The sequence below is a fragment of the Balaenoptera ricei genome, chromosome 2 (genome assembly GCF_028023285.1).
Source record: "Balaenoptera ricei isolate mBalRic1 chromosome 2, mBalRic1.hap2, whole genome shotgun sequence".
Classification (NCBI taxonomy): Eukaryota; Metazoa; Chordata; class Mammalia; order Artiodactyla; family Balaenopteridae; genus Balaenoptera; species Balaenoptera ricei.
Genome location: NC_082640.1, coordinates 109,249,493 through 109,273,483, shown reverse-complemented (window position 1 = coordinate 109,273,483; position 23,991 = coordinate 109,249,493). Strand labels below are relative to the sequence as shown.

The 23,991-nt window shown below is 35.1% G+C and overlaps 1 protein-coding gene across 2 annotated transcripts in view; it reads right to left on the bottom strand.

The window, feature by feature from the left end:
- LOC132359516 (uncharacterized) overlaps positions 1–23,991 on the bottom strand; it is a 174,696-nt gene that overhangs the window by 29,570 nt on the left and 121,135 nt on the right. Inside the window, exon 6 of one of the 2 annotated variants that reach the window (XM_059913680.1) lies at positions 11,547–11,742. The exons of the other annotated variant lie outside the window; for it this stretch is intronic. Coding sequence (XP_059769663.1) covers positions 11,569–11,742 — 174 coding nt within the window. The 3' untranslated portion in view covers positions 11,547–11,568. Of the gene's footprint in view, positions 1–11,546; positions 11,743–23,991 lie in introns of those variants that run through there. 2 annotated transcript variants of the gene reach the window in all.

Genomic DNA, 23,991 nt, shown 5'->3' with positions numbered 1-23,991 from the left:
CACACACATACACATACAACAAATGTAATTGGTGGAATCCTTTGCTTAAAGGTCTCTGGAGTCTTAGCAGAAAGTTGTAAGCAAACCAAGAAACTTGCATACAGAATTATTCATTTATTCTACCCTTTGAGTCAAGTGAAAATCAGGAAGCACTATTCGTCTTGAAAAGCTATCTGGGTATTTTCTTTTAAAAGCAATTTCCTCAGGTGAACAAAAATGAAATGTGTTAAGTTTTTCTTGAGGGATAGTAATAGCAAGCATAACAGGATCAGAAGTATTTATCTGAAAAGTCATCATGCAAGAAAGTTGCCAGCTCAATAATTTTTAGAAGTTGAATATTGGTAGTACACTACTCTAAGTACAACCAAGAAGTGATTATAAAGATATAAATGCATTCTTATAAAATAACATTCCAAATACTTTTAAATACAGAAATTATTTTAAAAATAATGTATTGTCCTCTTGATAGAATGGTATCACAAAATTTAATGCTCTCATTTCAAAAGTCCTTGCCTAGGAAGCTCAATCAGAAATCAAGATTCAACATCTCAATTATAGAATAATCATCTCCCTCACAGTTTCATAAAGGAAGCAATGTAACTGTATCATGGAGGTGAGAATTATCTCTTAATCATTTCTGTGTCCCAAATAAATACCTGGCACAGTGCTGAGGAATTAGCAAGAATTCAATAAATGGCATTGGTTGAAAAAATAAATCAATGAAATGGTCAAAGACTGTTAGCGATAGAAGGCAATATTAAGATTTTTTTTTTTAAGAAAGTTGAAGCCACAGTTGATTTAACTGCCATTTATTTAACTTGTGACTCAGAGAAAAACAATAAAGACTAGACTCCAAATTTCTTGACTTCTAGACCAATTCTTTTTCATGTCATTATTTTTTTTAATGTAAATCAAGGATGACATTATCAGGCTTTTATCTGGAGAGTCCTTGTGTCATAAAAAAGGATGCAGTAATTCAATTACAACACAATGGCTTAATATAATTCAGCAAAATAGCTGAATATAAATGACTCTGGAGGAAGAAGAGCCTCTCGGAGCAGAACAAGACAATGCTCAGTGGAAGGCAAAAGGAGAGTGGGTATATAATAGAAGAAAGAGAAAAAAAATGTCTCTCAAGATGAGGGCACCAGGACTGGGAGAAAGGTAAGGGTCCAGTATTGTGATGTCATTATAATGTATATTCCAGGGAGTTGTTTTAATGCAAAATGGTTCTCTAAGAATTAAAAATTGAGCTCTTTAAAGAAGAGGTGCAGTTGAGTGGTTTCTCTTTTTCCACAAGAGAAGTCTTGGCCTATCCAAAAGAAATGTTAGATCCCCAGGAAGATTACCAAATTCTAGGGTTAGCATGTCAAAATGTAAGGTGCTAAGATGTTTCTTTGGTCATCTCAGTTCTTGCCTTGTGTACTAAACCACATCTAAATAGATTAAATAAAAACAGGAAAAAATTTTAACTAGTCCAAGTTAGATACTAGGTAATCAAATGATTGGCATTTCTTGATTAGATTGTATCCTAACAAATGACAACATAAAAAAGATTATCTGAAAGAGCTAATTCATTAATACTTTCCGGAAATAGGTGAGTTTTGTATTGATTAGTTATTTCTTTAGTCAAATACTTATTGCATGCCCTCTATGTGTCAGCCATTATGCTAGGTGTTGGAAATATAAAGGTAAGCGTTGCTGTATGTTCCCTGCTTATAGATCTTATTCTAACTGTACATCATTGCAAAAGGAAAAGAAAATAAAAGTCTGCTGATTTTAGAGACTAAAACAACAACAAAACAGTATCTTCCTGAAGAAAGTCTGTATTTTATGCTAGAAAATATATAATATTTATTATGTACAATTGGCCCTCCATATTTGCGGGTGCAGCATCCATGGATTCAACCAACTGCAAATCAAAAATATCTCCCCCTGGGCTTCCCTGGTGGCGCAGTGGTTGAGAATCTGCCTGCCAATGCAGGGGACATGGGTTCGAGCCCTGGCCTGGGAAGATCCCACATGCCGCGGAGCAACTGGGCCCGTGAGCCACAATTACTGAGGCTGCGCGTCTGGAGCCTGTGCTCCGCAACAAGAGAGGCCGCGATAGTGAGAGGCCCACGCACCGTGATGAAGAGTGGCCCCCGCTTGCCACAGCTAGAGAAAGCCCTCGCACAGAAACGAAGACCCAACACAGCCATAAATAAATAAATTAATTAATAAAAAAAAAAAAAAAAAAAAAATCTCCCCCTAAAATTCCAGAAAGTTCCAAAAAGCAAAGCTTGAATTTGCCTGGACAGCAACTATTTACATAGCATTTGCATTTTATTTACAACTATTTACATAGCATTTACATTCTATTAGGTATTAAGTAATCTAGAGATGATTAATCCCCACCAGGGATTGATTCCAGGACCTTCTGCAGGTAACAAAAACCACGGACGCTCAAGTCCCTTATATAAAATGGTGTAGTACAATGAGTACAGCGAACCCTCCATATCCGCGGGTTTCACATCCACAGATTCAACCAACCACGGATGGAAATTTTGACCTGCAGTTTGTTGAATCTGCGATGCGGAGAGCTGACTCTATATTTATTGAAAAAATATTCACATATAAGTGGACCCATGCAATTCAAACCCATGTTGTTCAAGGATCAACTGTATACAGGCAGATGTACGTAGGTTATGAGCGAATTCTATGACATTTTATATAAGGGACTTGAGCATCCTAGGATTTTGTCATCTGCAAAAGGTCCTGGAACCAATAACCCATGGATACCAAGGGATAACTGTACTTAGATAACATGAAGGCTGCTTTAAATAACAAAGGCAAAAATTTTTATCTTTCTGATTATGTAATATATTATAATTGAAGGAAAAAGTTGGAAATAACAAAAAAGTATAAAGAAGAAAACTAAAATCACCTGCAGTCATACCAACAACTCCCCCCCGTTTTCCTATATATATATATATATGTATTTTACCAGACTCAGCTCATATTGTATAAATATTTTCATATTTTCTCTATTTTATGAACATTTCTATGTAACTAAAATTCTTCAAAACTTATATATAGTGTCTGAATTCCATTGTATCACTCTTTTTTTTTTCCTCCCCAAATTCTGGCCAAATCTCTTACTATCCTTCACTGAATAACCTATCCTACCTACATTATTAGGAGCTTCTGTCATATTTGATTCACAGAAATGCTAGGGTTAATTTCATGCTTATCTGTTCCATTTTACTAATATAAGTGTAGATTCTGGCTGTAGTCATATCATGCCACTTAAAATATGGTGTTAGAAAATATTTTCATATTCAATATATGATATTAATATATTTAATATATACTTCACCTTTGCTATTCTGAATCCTAACCATTTTAGAATAATTTCTTCATGCTCCTAAAATAATCCCACTAGGATTTTGATTGATGTGCTAACGTTACACCTATACATTAATTGCTATCTTTACAATATTCCCATTCAGAAGCATAATTCTTTACATTTATTTGTCTTTTTATATGTTGCTCAGGAAAGTTTTGTAATTCTTTCCAGACAGGGGTCTTCTGTGCAATTTGTATTAAGGATATTACCAGATATTTTATAATTGTGATTGTTACCATGAATTTATTTTCCCTTTTCCTTACCCCCAAATCAAGATACTATTGATGGATAGGCATTTTTTAAGTATATTATTTATTTTGTATCTTGCCATCTTAATTAATTCTCTTTTTAGTTCAAGTAGTTTTCCAGTTGATTCACTTGGGTTTCTCCATGTTATAATGTGAGCAACATAAATATATGTTTACTTAAGGTAGGAGTCTGAAAATGTATTAGAAAAGGCATATTATGTCAGCCCATTCCCATTATCCCAATTTACCACATTCTTCTGAAACAGGATGAATAAGCCCTCGGCAATTTTAGGTATGTTTGATGTAAATTATATTGTATGTGATTATATAATTCATGAAAATGAAAATTTGCTCTCCTTTTTTCTAATAAATCTTGTATCATTTCATTACATTACTGAATTGTCTAGAACTTCCAGAATAATTTTAAATTATAGTGCTATGCTAGGCATCTTTGCCTTGTTCCAGATTTTGATGAGGATTGTCTCTACTATGCACAATATAGTGGCTGTTTTCTAGGCACATTTGAAAGGCTTTCATCAAGCATAAACAATGAATAGTAACTGTATTAATATATTTATTTCCAGTGGTATTGGGAAGACCAAGGATGGTGGTCATACAGCAGAACTTTCATGTTACCTTAGGGAGTTTACCGAATGGAACACTTTCCCTTCTTTAATAATTCTTGGGTAAGCAATACTTCTTTGTGTCCTGAAGTGGTGACTGGATTTATTGGGACCTTCAAACAAGCTTCCATCCTAGAATGTGCTCAACAAAAATACATTTCCACTTAGGGGAAAAGGCTGTAACTCTCTAAGAAAATACTGTATTATTTTAGCTTGTTACAGTGACCTAACTTATCATTTTCTTCTGAGACAGCATAATCTAGCCCTAAGCAATCACTGGTATATTTTAGCAATAAAACAGTTGCTGAATACCATGTAGAGCTTAATGAATTTTATTGACATTTGCATTGTTTCATAAAGAAACATTCTTTAAGATCTGTGATACTATCCAATCTAATATAATTTTTACATGGTTTTCAGTAGCTGGTCATTCAGTGACAGGCCAGTTTTTGCTCACAGGCTGATCCAGTTTAGCACTCACAGACAAGCAGCACAAAAAAATAATTTACTTCCTCTTGGCTTTAACAAAGTCAAGGTCCTGAGAGGGAGAGTGGTGCTAATATATCTGAGCACTTCAGTGAGAAACATGGAAAATCACTTATGGTGCTCAAATAAAAAGACTGCTTCAGGGTAAAAAAGGAGTCTGGAAAAATCTGTTTGGGTACATAGCTTTGCTGGGTAATTCTTTCCCATGTCTGTGGGCAAATAAAATACAATTTTCCCCCACTTTCCATTATGGGAATAAAAAGGAAACATTAAGAGTTAAAAAAAAAAATATATATATATATATATATACATATCTCTGACTTTCTGTAGATAAAGATTGTTAGCAGTATCTCATGTATTTCAAATGTATAATTATTTGATTCAGATGCCTTCTTATTTTCTAAAATCCATTTGAGAAATTTGTGCTCTTTTCTGCCAAAGATTTCATTAGATTCACAGATAGAGCAATATAACATCGTTAAACAAGGAGTGGTAATCTTTTTCAATCCTACTGTGGAACAATGTATAAAAAAGGCAAATGATTTCTAAGCACTTCCAGGGTGCCACTATTCTCCATTTGACCCATGTTAAATGTTCTCATTACAATTATACTTCAAATGAATACAAAATCTCAATTTAATCCCAACCTTAGGAAAATGAAACATATGCTCGGAGGTGAAAGGCCTAACGTTACCTAGTTATTTGAATGCACTGCATGTTCTTAACATGGATCATAAGCGAACTGTCTTTTAATAAATCATTGCACATTCAAAACAATATCTAGCTACCAAATAAATGTCATAAACCTGATAACGCAGAAGAAATAAACAGAAACCTGTGTATTTTAACTATTGAATTCATGATGAAGTCTCACATGGTTCATGTCGACATTTTTCAGAACTCCTCGTTTTCTTTTAAAACATAACCGATTATATTAATTATTCTGTAGATCATTGACAATGAAATCTAGGGCATAGCTTTTTGATAATCTAACAGCACAATTTTTGTCAATGTCAGCCATCACTGTGTCTTTTAAAATTCTACTTTTGCATTAATTGTCAGACTCCTGAGTAGTCTTTTGGTGGAAATTTTACATTATGTTTTTCAAAAAGGAGGCCTGATTTCAATTAACATTTCCTTGACAAGGTAAAACAATATTGTACATCTAAATTTTTATTTATTTTCCCTTTCATTGTTGGCAATCTCCTAAGCTTGAAAACATTTTTCTTCTCTCTGATTTGACATTTGGCAAACATCAATCGTTCCTGTACTTAAACGTACTGTAGTTGACAGGCTGCTTTTGTTCAAGAACTTCAGCTTATATATTGCCTTAGTATGCCAACATTTATTTCTTTATTCACTAGCATGATCAGTTACTATTATCCTGTCTTCAGAAATTAAGTGGGTTGCCTGGAAAATTATTTTTTTCTGATAAATTTGATTAAATCAAAGTCCGAATGCTCAGGACTAAATTTAGAAATTTATTATTGAGCACCTTTATTTTATTTCCTCTGTAAGAGCATTACATCTTTAAAGAAGATTAGCTGGATAAATATTCTGGTGCTCTTAAAACATTATTAAAAAAATTTGCTTCCACACAGGCCTTGCTTATTTAAAACATAATTGTAATATCTTTTGTTTGTCTCTAAATAACTTGGAGTCATATGAAATTACAGGAACACAAATTAAATTCTGAGGTTTACTCTTCATGCCTTACTTTTAGGAATGCATAATCTTTTTTGGGGGGGTGGGGGAGGATGGGTCATACCCAAAAGTCTGGATAAGAACTTTTATGAGAAAAATCTCTAGCAAAATACAGTGAAGAGAGTCATTCATTCACTATAAATGTAATTAGACTTTCCATCAATGGAAAGATATAACAAAATTTCTCCAAATATATAAAATTTAAAATAAGAAGAGAAAAATAAAATCTTCCTAAAATAACAATAATCACATAACAATATGACTATACTTTGCAGTGTTGCCTGAGAGGAAGTTTTCCTGTTTGGAGATTCAAAGTAATAGCTGATTTGTCTGTCAGTTTTTAATTCTGTCTCTCAATGCCTAAAAGAGCATAAAGGGAGAAAGGAGAGAGGGAGAGAAACAAACACTGATAATGAGAAAAATGAGAAAAGATCAGCAAAGGTTCAAGGCTGCAAATATGATACAAAGTTCAGGTTAAAAATTATTCCCAAATTTTACTGGAAAGCACTCATATATTTTATTCCATAAATAAAGGAAATAGAAGGCTTTAGTGACAACAAAATATTCATGCATTTTATTTTACTGAGACTTTGACTTTTTTTAAAGGAACAGGAAATATATGTAGAATATTTAAAATTCCATATCACTTCAGTTAGTGCCAGCCTTTTTCTTGGTTTATTATTGGTCCTGAGATTTCTATCAGAATATTATCTATGCCATTTTCATCAATGCTTCTGAAATTGTCCTAGAGTGTTGGAGAAATCTGGGATCATCAGGATGTATTTGGTCTATTTGTACTTGCCAGGGCAGTAAGAATGCAAGAAGTTTTGCCCTAAATCATACATAGACAGTCTGTTTGAATGGGATGTCTCTGGATAGGTCTAAGTTGTTTTGTCCTCTTGACCCACTGCACACTATTAGATATTTTGACTAAATAAAGCTTGGTCAACTTACTCTTCCAATATAATTACACTGTCTATTTCTATCAGAACTTTTTAAAAAGATTGACCTTATCAAAATTTAGTATAAAGCTTCTATTTCATTAGTGGGATCACACTATCATTTTGAAAGCATATAATTAAACTCTATTTCCAATCATCTTTATGGATGTAAACTATCCTACCTTGTTTATCACTATGCAATCAACAAACATTGAATTTGACATGTGCAAGGCAGTGAGCTGGATACTGGGAATTTAGTGGTGTCAGTCAGTATTGGAGGTAACTTGATAAATTTATAACTTAAATGTAAATAATCTTTAGTTCTTAATACCATTGTAATTTTTTTCACAGTAACAAATTCACAAATTGAAAAAACAAAACACTGTAGGACAATGTGTCCTAATTTTTAGTTTGGAAAAAAAAGGTCACTACTCAAGGAATTTATATTACTTCCTAAGTAAAATAGTAAGCAACCTGGAGGTAATATCAGAGAGCTCCCAGCAGTGTTTAAATACATAGTAGGTCTTCAATACTAGGGGTTGATAGTATTTTAAAAATAAAACAATGGCAACAGAAGTTTTAGAATGACTCAAACTATCATTTTTAACTTAGCAATTGCAAAAGTAAGGCATGACGATGTGCATTCAGTATGCATTTAAACAATACAAAAATATAAAATACAAAAGTAAAAAGTGAAGACCTTTTTCACTGGATTTCATTTATTTCTAGTAGTGCAAATGTGATTCTGGAATGGTGTCAAACATTTGAGAGGATGGTGTATTAACCATCCAGCAGTAACCCTTCCTGGAATAACTCAATTTCAAATTGAGGTAATAAAATATAAGTAGATCCTGAATTATATCCTTATGTCCTTTTGTCTATGGTTATCTTAGAACATAATTTTAAGAAATCTATTGAGAGTAAAAACTTATGCAAGAGGCAAATGTAAAGATTCTTTAAGGGTACCTTTTCCCTTTGGCCTCCCACAGGACAGAGGTGATACTGGGAGAGAACCATTACTGAATCTTCACTTTGCTCACTTCTGCATCCTATATTTACATACTGTCTGCTCCAAATATTGCTTTCAACTTTAAAATCCTCAAGACCAAACTGATAGCTTGGTCAGAAATCAGATAAGTGAACACGAAAGGCTTAGAAAAAGAAATACCCATCATATAAAATGCAGTATTAACTGAAAGGTAATTAATGCTACAATTCACACATTGATATCATTAAATGGATACGTGGCAACTGAATAAATTACTCACTTTGCCAGTTACTGTAGAAATTAAAGCATTAAAATTCAGAAGTCAGAGTCCTTGTGATATCATTATACAATAAATATTTGGAATATTTCCATCTATCAATAATGCCATCTGTCCTATCCAATACAAATGAACTACAACCCATATGGCTCCTTTCCCCATTGATTACTCTGATGAATGAGATACCAAAACCACTCATAAAACCATCATATTATATGACACTGTCATTAAAAAGATATGTAGAAAGGAAAAACACAAGATGATACTTAATTTGAAACTGTCAAGTCAATTTAGTAAACTTTTAACAACCAACATTATGATCCTAAGAAGTATCAGTATGTTGAATAATATTATGGCAGTCTGTATACTCTCCTAGCACCTTCAAAGAAAACCAAAGAACCAAAAAATTTCTGGAAAGAATATAATAGCTTATTATGATATGTTCCAATTACTAATTATTCCAATAAGAATATACTCAAATATCCTTTCAGGCATGGGTAATTAAATTAAAAACACCTTTCTTTCACTTTATAGAAAATTATAAAATGATCACTTAACTTCTGATAGCAAGTCATTGTTAAAGCAAAACTAGATATATTCCTCATACCTTACAGTCCTGGCCATAAATTTCAACTTGGCAAAATGATCTTTCCCAAACTCATTTCCTTCTTAGCTAAAAATGTAATCTCTTCCAACAGCAAAATAATGACATACAATGATTCTGTAGCAAATTACTCTAAGCAGCACCTAAATTGACATTAATAAGCAGGAAACTAAATACCACTAACTGGAACACTCAAATTTTCTGTTTGATATGGTAATTTGCATTACATTTAGTTGTAAGGTGGGTATGGTTGGCTTGCCTAGGAATTACTTTATTTTTCAAAATCTATAAAGATGACCAGTATTTATTTTGCCCCTTAGCCACACTGAAAATATTCTACAAACTTTCCTTAGTGAAACTGTTTCCAAATTGGAACCCACATCTGTGGATACGTAAGAAGAAGTACGTTATTAATAAATGTGTTCACTCTATATCAAAACTTAAGTTTAGCTTAAATAATATAGAAGTTTATATTGTCTTATTTTTAACTGGCATTGAATACCAAATGAAGCCACTGAGGGCGGAGGCGGGAGGGAATCTGTGCAATAGCTCAAATTCACATATGTCAGCCACAGCAAAAATTAAATAAAGCACAAAGAAAGCAACTTTCATAAGAATTCTACAGACCCCATGAGTCATGGGGAGAGGAAAGGCTCTCAGATATGCAAGCCTTAGACCCTACTGGATTCGGAGAAACTCCAAGGCATAACCAGAGTAAGAGGCAGCTCGTGGGGACGGCTAGCAAACTCCACCTTGTTAGTAGAGGCAGCAATGAGCAGGCTCATTCATGGAAAACGAGGCATCGCCAAACCAAGCTTTGCTACATCAGCAACAGGCAACATGACCTCTGTGTTCCTGCTGGAGCTAAAGAAACACTCCCACCTCTACAAATATGAAAGCACATAATTTTAAGAGAAACTTCCAGTTTGAGACACTGATTATTATCTGTTACTGTACCAATGCTACATGATTTTAATTGGATCTTTACATTATATTTTAATATCTGGCAGTGTAAGGTTTTCTAATTCTTCCTCTTCCTCTGTACTCCTCTTTCCCTTTCAGTTTCTTCTTTTGGTAAAAATTTCCAGTCTATTTTTGCCTGCTTTATTTCTCCATATCTATTTCAGAATCATTATGTTAAATATATTCCCTATGAGACTTGATTTTAATGAAATTAAATTTATTTTTAAAATAAAAATATAAAAAAACAGGTATCTTTAAATCATTTCCATTCATAAATATGGTATACCTTTCCAATTTTTTAAAGCTTCATCTTGCCATAAAGATTTATGGTTTTCTTTATTGAGGTCCTGAAATTTCTTACAGGTTTTGATGCTACTGTACATTGTGTCTTTTTCTCCCATTATCTTTTTAAATTGGTAATTGCTGATATTTAGAAAGTAAAAGATTTTTAGAATTTTCTTCATACCTAGCAATCTTACTAAACTCTAAACTTACTAAAACTCTTACTAGTTTTACTGGTTCTCATGTCTCATGCATTTACTAGGTAGACAATGTCACCTGCAAATAATGATTGTATTGTCAGTATAACTTTTAACGTTAAGAAAGAACAGATTCTTGTAAGTTCTTCCTAGAATAAATTCCAGTCATCAGCTTAATCAATTTTTCATTTAAACAGCCCATTACTTTCTGATGACACAACTGTATAAATAATGCTTTGATCTAAATTCAATATATTTCAGAAATGGCTTTTGATGTCTGTGGGATAACTAGGAGTTACAACCCCAAACCAGGGTACAGATCTCATGCTGAAAAATAGAATTTCTGTTAAATATTTTAGAAGAATGGATAGATAAGGCCCTTTTAAAACGTCCTTGGAGACACACGGTAAAACTTACCCTAAGTGAGCGAAGTATCAGAAAAATAAATGCCCATCCCCAGAAAGTACAGTGTGACATATGAGCAGAAATGTTTCTAAACAGAGTATTTTTCAACATTTTCTAAGAGCTCTAAGCTGCTCTTATAGAACTCTTAACTTATTGCTTTGGAGAATTAAGATAAAGTTAGTGATGACTATAACTTTCTATTAAGCAATTTCCTTTCTCTGTTGTGCACTGCCACTTACGAGGCAGAACGTAACAGCTCAATCAAACCTTATTATGGATTTAGTTCAAACCCCTATGAAATACACTGAGAAAGACTTGATATTGTCTGGAGGAAACTTCTTCATAAATTGCTCTTCTGTAGACTAGAAATAAAATAGGTACTCTAGGTACCTCTTTATGTGTCCGTAAGTTCTTCTGCCATACCTGGCAGAAGCAGTCGCAATGAACTTGCTGCCTGTTATGTTAACAGTGAGCCATGAGAATGTGGTGAAGTCCAGTGCCTCTATGCAGAGCTTCCAGAGTTTTCAGGGTGTGGCTCAAGGACATGGGAGCTTCTGTTTGTATTCTGGCACTCACAAGTTTCATTGTGCTAGGTACTAGTGCAATTTGCCCAGCAGGGTACATGACTTCTCCAACCTAAAACAGGAAAAGGAAATTAAAGTGTGAAAAAAGAAAATATACCTCTATCCTCATTCAAGCTGTTTCTGAGTTCTAACTTAACTGGGAAGAAGGAGATAATAATAACACCTACTTTGGTGTGTTATTCTGAGGATTAGGAGTAATGTATGTAAAACATCTGTTTTATAGAGTTTAGTCTCACAGAGGCAAATCAATATATGGTAGCCATCATTAATATTTCTGAATTAAGACTGAAGCAAATAAAGGTGCAGCTCTGAATAATTAACCATTGTATTTGTTTTACAGGGTGAAATTAATACAAGTATATGTGATTAATGCTTTTATAATATTATATGTCTTCATTCATTGGATGCAGCTATCACTAGGACATTGTTCATTCTTGAAAAGTATTTGAAATAAGATTAGGAGAAAGACCTTGTTGTAAGGCTGTGTGTCCCTCGAGGGTGGTACTACGGTTCAATGGGATGAAGGGCTGTGGTGTTTGGGTCCTGAAAGAGGGTTTTCAATATGTGTGTATAAAGTTATCTGCACCTTACCATTTCAGAGACTAAAGACATAGGATTTTTGGCTCCTAACAGTTGATAGATCACATTTTCCTACAAATCATCCTCTATAATTGGACATGAATTATATGAGACCATTTTACAAAGCATCTGCTTTCTTTTCTGTCGAGACATCTACTAGATCTTGCTCCAAAAGAGCAAGGAGGATAATAAAGGCTCTTAACGCTCTGATTTTCATAAAAATTCTGTGAATTTTTTTCACTACTGTAAAAAGTAAACATAGGAACTGTTAAGTATATATAGATGCCAAATACAGAGTGGTGGTGAGTAAAAACTTTTTTTTTCTTCTCCATTCTTGAGGTGTATAAATAATTTAATAGAGACTTTGCTGAACTTTTATCATAACTAAAAATTCCTCAATATTAAAGCTCAGTGAAAAGAAATCTCAGTGCCTGGAAGACAAGGCAATCAAACCATGTGACAGTCCCATATGCAACTCCAAATCTGTCCTCATAACTGTCTGTTGAGCTCACAAAAGAGTCACACATGTAGCTATTGGAAGAATATCTTACACAATTTGGCACACAAGTTCTAAGATTAGCAGCTGAAGAGGGGGAGGAGGAAAAGATGAACATAATAGATTAACTGACACCCATCCACCAGCTTTCTAAATTGTTTGGAATGTTAAAAATATTGTTTTGATCAATCTATATATACACCCTCAAATTTGAAAGAGAAATGCAAAGCATGTTGTGGTTGAAAGAACAAATGGGTTTAAAAAAAAAAAAAAAAACACTATGAAATATATGTCACTGAACAAGGGAGTCCAGCCAGCTCCCAAGTGGCATGTTAACATGATGAAAAGCAAATCCAGGATGCTGTGAATCAAAGAGGCATGGGTCTATTTTTAAAGGGGCCTGTGTCTCCCCATCCTGTTTGCCAAGTCTGGTTTCTCTGGAGAGGTCCAGCCTCCAAAACAGGTAAGCTTCTAAATGTTCCAAGAGTTACCTACCCAACATTTGACTGCTTCCTGCCTTAAAAGGTCTTCGGCACTACATACATCATCCATGTTAATCACTAGACAAACAGAAGAGCTGTTCAACTAGTTCACTTCCCCTGTTCGTGAACAGATTGTTTGAGACATAATATGAATACTAATTAATGATAAAATATCTGTGAGTGTTTTGAAATATGGACGAAGATAGCACTTTTAGAAAGGCGCCCAGAGAGAGCTTTTGTAACAAGCCCCACTGGTCATATGAAGGGTCAGGGTACAACTTGGAGATATGAGAGCAAAATTGGCAGAGATTTTGGCTCCAATTCAGTGGGAAACTCTGGATGATTTTTTTTTTTTTTGAATGGGGGGTGTAGGTTGACTTTCTTTTTAACCTTTTCCCTCTGTTAAATTGGAAGAGTTTAAAATGAAAATTCTCTTCCGAAATGGAGAGAAAAACAGCCAGAATTCTGTTAGAGGTCAACTTGAGTAGATGGACGAATGAGACATATAAATGTTTAATCAGGATTATGGGCCTGTGCTCTGCAGCAAAAGAAATACAAGCAGGTAGGGTCTGTCCTGGTGCTGAGTGCCCTAGGCTGACTCATACTCTCTGATGAAAGGGAAGTTATTTAAAAGAATATGATCCCTCTTCAATTCAATTCCTGTTTTACAAACAGTTTGCTTAGTCTCAGAGAAGTGTACTCATATATATATGGGAAATATGATTTTATGTTAAAGGGCAAAGTGTTTTATTATATTCAATTACAAAGACCAAATAATATCCTTTGTACTAAAAGCCTAAGTTACTGCTAAAATATGTTATCTCCCCTCCTTTCCTTCTAAAATTGATTATTGTATTTTCTCCCTAAAACCTTTTTAAACTTGCCCCATCTGGTCTCAGAAACTTTATCCTCTAATGCTAGTCTTTGTATTCTCCTTTAATCTTGATATCAAACATGAATGCTTAAATAGTACTTTATAATCTTCGGGCTTCAGTAACTGCAATTTGTTCTAATGCCAAAGAAAGGAGAAGAGGATTATCTAAAATTAAACATAACAAAGTAATTTATATTTGACTGTAGACTTGTTTTTACTTGAATTTTAACAATGGATTATAAAATATTAGAAAAATTCATTTGTCTCACTCAAAGAAATGAAAATGTTTCATGAAAATCTGATTTGGGAAAATTAAACTTGGCCACAGTTTGTATTTCATGTCCAGCTAGCCCTTATCTGTCTGAGGATTAGACTTGGGATTCCTAAACTTTACTGGAATTAGATGATTCTTTCCAAGACTGATTCAAGGTTTGCCATGTCCCAAACCTTCTTAGAGACCCGAGAAATGATTAATTATTTGCATTTCAAAGGTTTTCTTTGCATTCAACTAAATTTAGAAAAAAGATATCAACAAATTTGAAATTATCAAAAGAGATGCTGTTAATAGTTGTTGCCTAAAGTGACAGTAAAGTAAGTCCATACAATAAAAAAGGAAGAAGCATAATAAAGACAATTCACTGTAGATAAGAATTTTGTGATACCACACATTTTATGCTTATTGACATCTATTCATATTTCTCTTTCTATGTATTCACCTTTCCCCCACCTCCCAGTAAACTTGCTGTTAGTGTTTGAAGGCTACAGCAAGGCTTTTCCTAAATACTTAGAAAAAAATAGATAGAATGCCTTCTGAGGTAACTGGACAAATATACACAGTGTCCTTGGGCAGGTCTTTTCTTGCTGATTGGTTTTTAGGGTTAGCCTGACCCCTTGATTTGGGACTTAATATTTACAGTGGTTCCCACTTCCCTAAAGCCATCTCACCTGGAACTTCTCACCTGGACCACCCTTTACATCACACAGAGACCAACTGAAAGCACCTACCCCTACATCCAGGCCCTGCGCCTAAGATCCAAACCCAGGCAGAGAGTTGGAGTTCTGTTTACCTAGATGGTGAGACAGACAATAAACTTAAAGAAGACAGGGGCCATGTCATCTAATTCTTCTGTGTGTTCCAAGTATCCTCATGTTGATGTTATGTTGTCCAGTAAATACTAGAGGTGGTGGTGTCCTCAGAAGTGACAGCTAGTGTACTGATTTACATATAGGTACTTCAGATTTACCAAGAGCATTCAAAGTGCTGTTAGAACTTTTGAGTTGGCTGGATTTCTACTGTCTACATATCAGAGGATAAAATAGAAGTTAAAATTGTTTTATAAATAAAGTTGACATGGGGCTTCCCTGGTGGCGCAGTGGTTGAGAATCTGCCTGCCGATGCAGGGGACATGGGTTCGTGCCCTGGTCTGGGAAGATCCCACATGCCGCGGAGCAACTAAGCCCGTGTGCCACAACTACTGAGCCTGTGCGTCTGGAGCCTGTGCTCCGCAACAAGAGAGGCTGCGATAGTGAGAGGCCCGCGCACCGCGATGAAGAGTGGCCCCCGCTTGCCGCAACTAGAGAAAGCCCTCGCACAGAAACAGAGACCCAACACAGCCATAAATAAATTAATTAATTAATTAATTTAAAAAAAAAAAGAAAAAAATAAAGTTGACATATAGAATCATTAGGAGCACAGAGTGTGTAGGATTTTCACCCTTTTTATGTTCTTCGGTTGCTCAGGCCCCAGACCTTGGAATCGTCCTTGAATCCTTTCTTTCTTTTTATTTTTTTACTCCTCACTTTCTATCTGCCAAGAAATCCTGTCAGTTGTACCTTCAAAATATATCCAGAATCCAGCCACTTCTCATTAAGTTCAATGTTACTTTCTTGATCCAAGTCACTATCATTTTTCATGTGCATTAATGAAATAACTTAACTGGTCCACTGGCTTCTACTCTTGGTAGGACCCATGCTCAAGCCAGTGCCTAAGTGACACTCTTAACATGTAAATCACTTCAGGTCAGTCCTCTGCTCGAAACCCTCTTGGCTCCCCACAGTACTCAGAGTGAAACCCAAATCTCCCCCCTACCCCGCCTCCCGCTTGTAAGGCCCAGCAAAATCCGACCTTCTCCTCTTACCTCTATGGCATTGCCTATCATTCTCTTGTAACTTCCCTTTGCTTTAGCCACATTAGTCTCATTGCTATTTCTCAAACAAGCGTCAAACCTTGAGCACTTCTGCTTTATCACATTTCCACTGGCTGTTTCTTCTGCCTGGATTGCCATATTCCAGTAATGTGCTTGGCTAAATCCTTCACTTCCTTCAGGTCTCTGCTCAAAAGACACTTCTCAATGAGCCCATCCGTGACGACCCTATTTAATTGTAACTTCCTTCTCCCTCTACATCATTATCTCCATTCTCAATCTCCCTTATCTTGTTTATTTTTTGTCTCCCCTCTGTTAGCATGCAAGTTCCATGAGAGCAGCAGCATAGAACCCAGCACATAGTGAGTGTTCAATAAATATTTGCTGAAAGAATCCATTTCAGAAGAAACACAATGAATGATATGGAAGGGGTTTAGCAAAGAACATATACTGAAAGTCATGGGAAACACTGTAAAAACCAAAAAAAGAATAAGGAATATCCTTCTTTTTCCAGTCAATGTATACAATGTCTTAGTTTAAAATAAACCAAAAGATTAAGAAAAAAGGCAATCCATACTGTTATGCTTTATTTTAGATGAGCATAGAGAAAATAGGTAACAACTAGGCAAGCAACCATAGTTGTTATTATAGAATAAGAAATGGTTGATGAGAAAAAAGTTTAGAATAACTATCTAATAGGATACAGTAAAGGACTGAGCTAGGCATGCTAAAAATAGTAAAATCTAAAAATTTCATTCCTTTAAGATTGCATACCAAATATTAAATGCAAACTGTGGTCATTCCAAAGATATCCTAACAAGAGATTAACCTGATATTAATGGCTGAATTGTATTTAAAAATTTTGAAATTTTCTCTTAAGTAAGAGTATAAATCAGTGTTGCATTTCTACTTAAATTTGACTGAAAATGAGTTCTGCAGAATCAGGTATATTATCCCCAACATCTAGCACAGCAGGTATTCAATAAATGCTTATTAATTAGTAGACAACGCACAAGTCAACATACTTTCAGTATGGTGAATTCACCTTGTTTCTTCTTTTTCTGCTTAACTATAGAGCCTCCAATAACCTGTCATTAAATGAGGAAAAAGCAATAAAATATCTGCTTTATTTGCCTGTCTTTTATATAACTAAAAGAAATAACACAGTAAGAACTGTTTTAAGTAAAAACTGTGCTAAGCATTTTATCTGCATAAGCTCATTTGATCTTCACAAATTAATTGGCAGTTACTGTTATTATCTCTCTTTTAGAGATTAGTGCACTGAAACTTGGAGGTCAAGTCACTCACTCAAGGTCATGCAGGTAGTACAAGGCAGACCTGGGACTCAAGTGTAGCACTGTATGATGTCAAAGCCCATGCAGTCTTAACTACTAAGTCATATTACCTTTCATTTCCACTGTAATTTTTCTCATCTTTGACTCTGATTATCTCCCCCACCCTCCCCAACCCAACCCAACCCAACAATGGATATGAAACATTTCTATACAACATTTAGTAAAGTTTTTGAATAATGTGAAATAGGTTGTCCAAAGTTCTAAAGAAGGATGCAAACTTTAGTGTGGTAGATAGAACTTGGGCTTTGGAGCAAGCAAGACCTGGGTTATGTGCCTTTGGATAAGTTACCCTGTGAAACCAGTTTTCTTATCTGTAAAATGACAATTATGATATCTACATTACATGGTCCTTGAGAGGACGATAGCTAATGTATAAGAAGTGCACAATATATAAATAGTAACTGTTATTTAATATGATACCACAGACAAAGCACATGTTTTGATAGTATATGGATTTGTTTTCTATATATACTTGGTAGCTTAATTACTCAAGAATTATGGTAGTAACTTTTTCCTTTGACTTGGGCTCTCACTCTGTCTTCATAGTCAATGCTGTTGGTTTACCCATATGGATGAATTTATTGCTTCCTATAATAGTCTGAGAAAGTATTAATAATTTAATACTAGTGAAAAAGTTTGATTTAATGAGTTCTTAAATCATAGCAAATTCTATCAAGGTTTACATTTATATGTAGCATAAAGCTAATTGTGGTCATTCATTTATTTATTCAGTATATTTTTACTGAATGCCTGTATGTGCCAGGCACTAACTGTTGGTTGGGGATACAATAAAAATATATCACCCTACTCTGAAGGAGTCCCAGTCTAGTGAGAAGACCACTAGAGGGTCACTGAATCACTGGGAAGACCCATCAAAATGTATCACAGCAATTTAATAAAGAGACAACAAGTTGAGGCAGTGGCAGTGGGTTGAAGTACTTATATCTATTGATGCTATTCAGTAACTAGAACTGATGGAATGTGATGCTTGATGAGACACATATTTGGAGAGGGCAGAGTGTAAAGGGGGGAATCTAGGCTGACTCATGGGTTTCTAATTTGATAAGTTGTAAAAGTGATGTGCTAAACAAAAATACTTTCTCCTTAAAATCTAACTCATGGAATCATCAGTGATATTTCATTCAATAATAGAACAATGTAAGGGAGAATGATGTTAAATTTAAGTGGCAGAGGATAAATAGAAAATATAAAGTGCTAGCAAATGCAACTAGTTATATCATCACTATATAAATTAGGTGTAATGATTTACGATGATAAAAATCACTGGGACTATAGGTAGAAATTTTAGATTACTGGTTCATGAATAACCTTGAATTTTTATTTCTCTTTTGTTCTGTAGCAAATATCCAATATCTATGGCAGCACCAGTGCATTTAAAAAGCATACCAATGTCCTCATTAAGGTGAGACTCAAATGTGGTTCTAACCTTCAACTTTGAGACTGGTGCCCCAGAGGCATTTCAGTACCTGTGTGTCCAACTTGTTTCAACTTCCTGCAGTCACTTATCAGGAGAAAAGTCTATATCGCAAAGGATTATAATCATTGAACTGGTTTGGTCTTTAAAAAAGCTATTTAGAGTTTCAAGTGCAAGCTGCTTGCTGAACAAAAATCTTCAGACACAATCAACCACAGGATTTCAACTGGACCTCAAGCATTTCACAAAGAAATGATGTATCATTTGTCCAAAGAGAATAGAACACCTGTTTCTAAGAGTGATTTAAGTCAATAAGTAATAAACTAAATCTTTGTTATGAATGTTTTCTCGTGTCTAAATGACTGTTGCCCTTTTGGAGGGCAAAGTGTACAAAAGATTCAGTGACCTTCTGACTTGACAGTCAAATAACTACCATTATGTTCAGTCAATATAAATAAGCGCGGTTGACAATGTGCTAATTGGCCATCTCTGGGCAGCTAAGTGTACTTTTGACCTTAATGAGAACCTGATCAATTAATACTTAAGGCAATAAAGACCTCTTGCTGATTAAATTGGACAGAAATTATCTTTTTTTTTCAACAGGCTTAGAGCTGCAAAGTGACAAACTTTTAATTTAATATATGAAAATCCTTTCCTTTAATACCCCCCTTATTTAGCTAACACGGTGAAACTGAACTATGAAATGTGACATCTTTGATTCAACTATTTATGTTTAAAAGCCTTAAAACAAACTGTAATTCAGATACTAAAATGAGAACTTCTCATGTGTATCTGAATTATATATTAATCAACTGAATATGGTCAGAGTTGAAAGAATATACATGTTTTCCTAAAACCTTTTGGTACATATTAAAATTATAAAGAAAATAATGAAATTTGATAGAATCATTTTTCATTTTGGGACTCTTTTTCTGGGAACTACAAGATGATAGTAGCTAGCATTCCAGGGGCATAGTTTCCTTTTTAATTAAAAAGAAAAATGCTACTATTGGCTTTTATGAAGATATGGGAATGCTATTAAAAGAAAAAGTTCTTTACATTACAACAGAATTTGCCACTTTTAAGTCACAAAGTGGAGACTTCTCTTCTGTAATTTGATCGATATAAATCAGCATCTCTTTATGTGCTCCGTAGACTAGGTAAACAGTCTCCATGCTGAAATATGGCCATAATTTGTAGAAGCATCCAGAATTACTATCTGTTTACAATATATAATATCTGACTTGGCAAAGGGACAAGTTCATCATTGTAGGTTAAAAATTTATCATTTGGCCACAATGACTAAAAATTTGCAATTCCTCTCCTTTAACATTCTTCTTCTCTGAGAGCATGTTTTCCTGTTTAAAGCTTTGAAACTCCTTTGGCTCAGATGATATATTTGAAAATGCATATAATTTGTATAGGAGAGGAAATATGGTTCCTTTAAAAGATACTTAAAAAGCAACAGCTGTTTATCTGCAATAACTGTTTCATGGGGGTTTTAATACAGATAAATATGCAAATATGTCATACTATTTTTAATACACTAGTTTTACACAGTGTAGTGACTCAGAATAGAGCAAACATTCTGTGTATTTAGATTCATAGTGAGAAATACGTACCATTCAAAACTGTTGTTATTGTCATATTGTAGCGAGTAATAAAAATGTATGTCTTGGGATAGTAAATAAAATAGTGCTAAATCATAACAAGGACACTGACAAAGTCCAGCACAGTAGTCGTGCAGATTACACTACCATGTCATCAGTACTGTTTCAAAAACTACAAAGCACTGCTCATTTTTCTCTACTGATGAGATGACATAACAGTTAACATCTAGTTGTATTTCTCAAAATGTATTAACGAGTTGTATTTCGCAGACAATATTAACTAGCTGTACTCCTCAAACAATATTAACTAGTTAATATCTAGTTGTATTTCTCAAACAATAAGGCAGTTTAATCTAGACTCTGGTCTTTGAAGACAGGGCCGACTGGGATTCAAAATTTAGGTGAGTAATTCAGGTCATTAAATCAAGTTACCTATTCTGTACAGAAACATATGAGAAATCCATGATGGAGTTAAATTAAATCCCACAGGCTTATTTTGACCTTTCTATGCTAAGCTTTCTCCTAATATTAACCACAATGACTTTTCCCCCATATTTATTATGAAAAATGCCAAACAGCGCAAAGTAGAAAGAGTTATATAGTGAACATCCATATACATCACCACTATTAGCATTTCACTACACCTGCTGTATCATATATCTTTCCATCTACCACCAATTGTTTTTCTTTTAGATTGACTGCTTGTATTTTTTTAAAAATAGACTTTATTTTTGGGAGGCAGTTGTAGATTTACAAAAGAATTGTGCAGAAAGTGCTCAGTTCCCACATCTCCCCCTCAAGCCCTCCTCCTTAGTTTCCACTATTAACATTTTGGATTAGTGTGTTACACTTGTTACAATTGATGAACCAATATTGATATATTATTATTAACCAATGTCTATAGTTTAGTGTTCACTCTTGGTGGTGTACATTCTATGGGTTTTGACAAATGTAAAATGACATGTACCCACTATTACAGTATCTTACAGAGTAGTTTCACTGCCCTAAAAATCCCCTGTGCTCCACCTATTCATCTCTTCCTCCCTAGGAACTCCTGGAAACCACTGATCTTTTTACTTTGAGGTTTTGCCTTTTCCAGACTGTCATATAGTTGGAATCACACAGTATGTAGCCTTTTCAGATTGGTTTTTTTCACTTAGTAATACACATTTAAAGTTGATCAATGTCTTTCCGTGGCTTGATAGCTCATTTCTTTTTTTTAGTTTTTATTTTATTTATTTTTGGCTGCATTGGGTCTTCGTTGCTGCGCGCGGGCTTTCTCTAGTTGCGGCGAGCAGGGGCTACTCTTCGTTGTGGTGTGTGGGCTTCTCTCTGAGGTGGCTTCTCTTGTTGCAGAGCATGGGCTCTAGGTGGGCGGGCTTCAGTAGTTGTGGCGTGCGGGCTCAGTAGTTGTGGCCTGCGGGCTCAGTAGTTGTGGCTCGTGGGCTCTAGAGCGCAGGCTCAGTAGTTGTGGTGCACGGGCTTAGTTGCTCCGCGGCATGTGGGCTCTTCCCGCCCGAACCCGTGTCCCCTGCATTGGCAGGCGGATTCTTAACCACTGCACCACCAGGGAAGCCCTCGTTTCTTTTTAGTGCTGAAAAATATTCACCTAAGGACATTTTGGTGGCTTCTAATTTTTAGCAATGACGAATGAAGTGGCTATAAACATCCATGTGCAGGTTTCTGTGTGGATGTCAATTTTCAACTCATTTGGGTAAATGCTAAGGAGCATGATTGCTGGATTATATGGTAAGAGTACATTTAATTTTTTAAGAAACTGCCAAACTATTTTCTGAAGTGGCTGTACCATTTTGCATTCCCATTAATAATAAATGAGAATTCCTGTTGTTCCACATCTGCACGAGCATTTGGTGTTGGTGTTTTGGATTTAGTTATTCTGATAGTTGTGAAGTGGATTTAATTTATTTTTAAAGCAAATTTTTATCTTGGAATAATTTTATATTTAGAGAAAAGTTGCAAAGATAATACAGAGACTTCCTGTATATACCTCACCCAGTCTTTCCCAATGTTAACACCTTAAATTACCAGGTACACTCATCAAAATGAAGATACCAACACTGATACATTGATAGCAAGTAAACTCCAGACTTTATTCAGATTTTATCAGTCTTTCCATCAATGTCACCCTTTTGTTGCAAGATCCATACAGGATTGCATTCAGTTCATCATATCTCCTTAATCTCCTCTAGTCTGTGATAGTTTCTCAGTCTTTTCTAGTTTTCTATAACCTTGACAGCTCTGAGGAGTATGGGTCATTTTGTGCAATTCCTCTCAATTTGGGTTTAACTGATGTTTACCTGGGATTAGACTGAAGTTATGAGTTTTTTTTTTTTTTTTAATTATTTATTTATTGATTGATTTTTTGGCTGTGTTGGGTCTTCGTTTCTGTGCGAGGGCTTCCTCTAGTTGTGGCAAACGGGGGCCACTCTTCATCGCGGTGCGCGGGCCTCTCACTATCACGGCCTCTCTTGTTGCGGAGCACAGGCTCCAGACGCGCAGGCTCAGTAGTTGTGGCTCACGGGCCTAGTTGCTCCGCGACATGTGGGATCTTCCCAGACCAGGGCTCGAACCCTTGTCCCCTGCATTGGCAGGCAGATTCTCAACCACTGCGCCACCAGGGAAGCCCCGAAGTTATGAGTTTTGAGGAAGAATACCACGCAGGTGAAGTGTCCTTCTCATTACATCATACAATGGGGGTACATGCAATGAACATAACTTATCAGTGGTGATATTCCTTGATCTTTTGATTAAGGTAGTGTTTGCCAGATTTCTTCACTGTAAAGTCACTATTCCTCCCTTTTCATACTCTGTTCTTTGGAAGGGAGTTACTAAGACCAGTGCATACTTGAGGGTTGGGAATTATTTATATCAGTATGGACTCGTATATTTATTTTTATACTTTGGACTTTGTTACTAAATTTTTTTTCCAGCTTTGATCATTGGAGGCTTGTTCGGGATGGCTCCCCGTCTACTTGATATGTCTCCATCCTGTTGTTTTTTGAGCACTTCCTTACTTTCTGACACTATAAGACTCTCCAGGCTCATCTTGTATCCTCCCTGTTTCAGCTATAGAGTCAGCCATTTCTTCAAGGAATCCTGGTTCTTCTTATTTGGGAGTGGTATTTAGAAAGCAAGATCCAGATGCCAGTGCGCTCACTGCCATGGCAGTGCTACCACAATGATTTTTTTAAACTTGATAATCACTAAGAATGTGACATGAAGAAGTACTCTTTGAAAATTCAACTTTTCTTAAACACTTGAGAGAAGAAAAAAACTACCATTAATTGTTCCATTTTATCCAATGT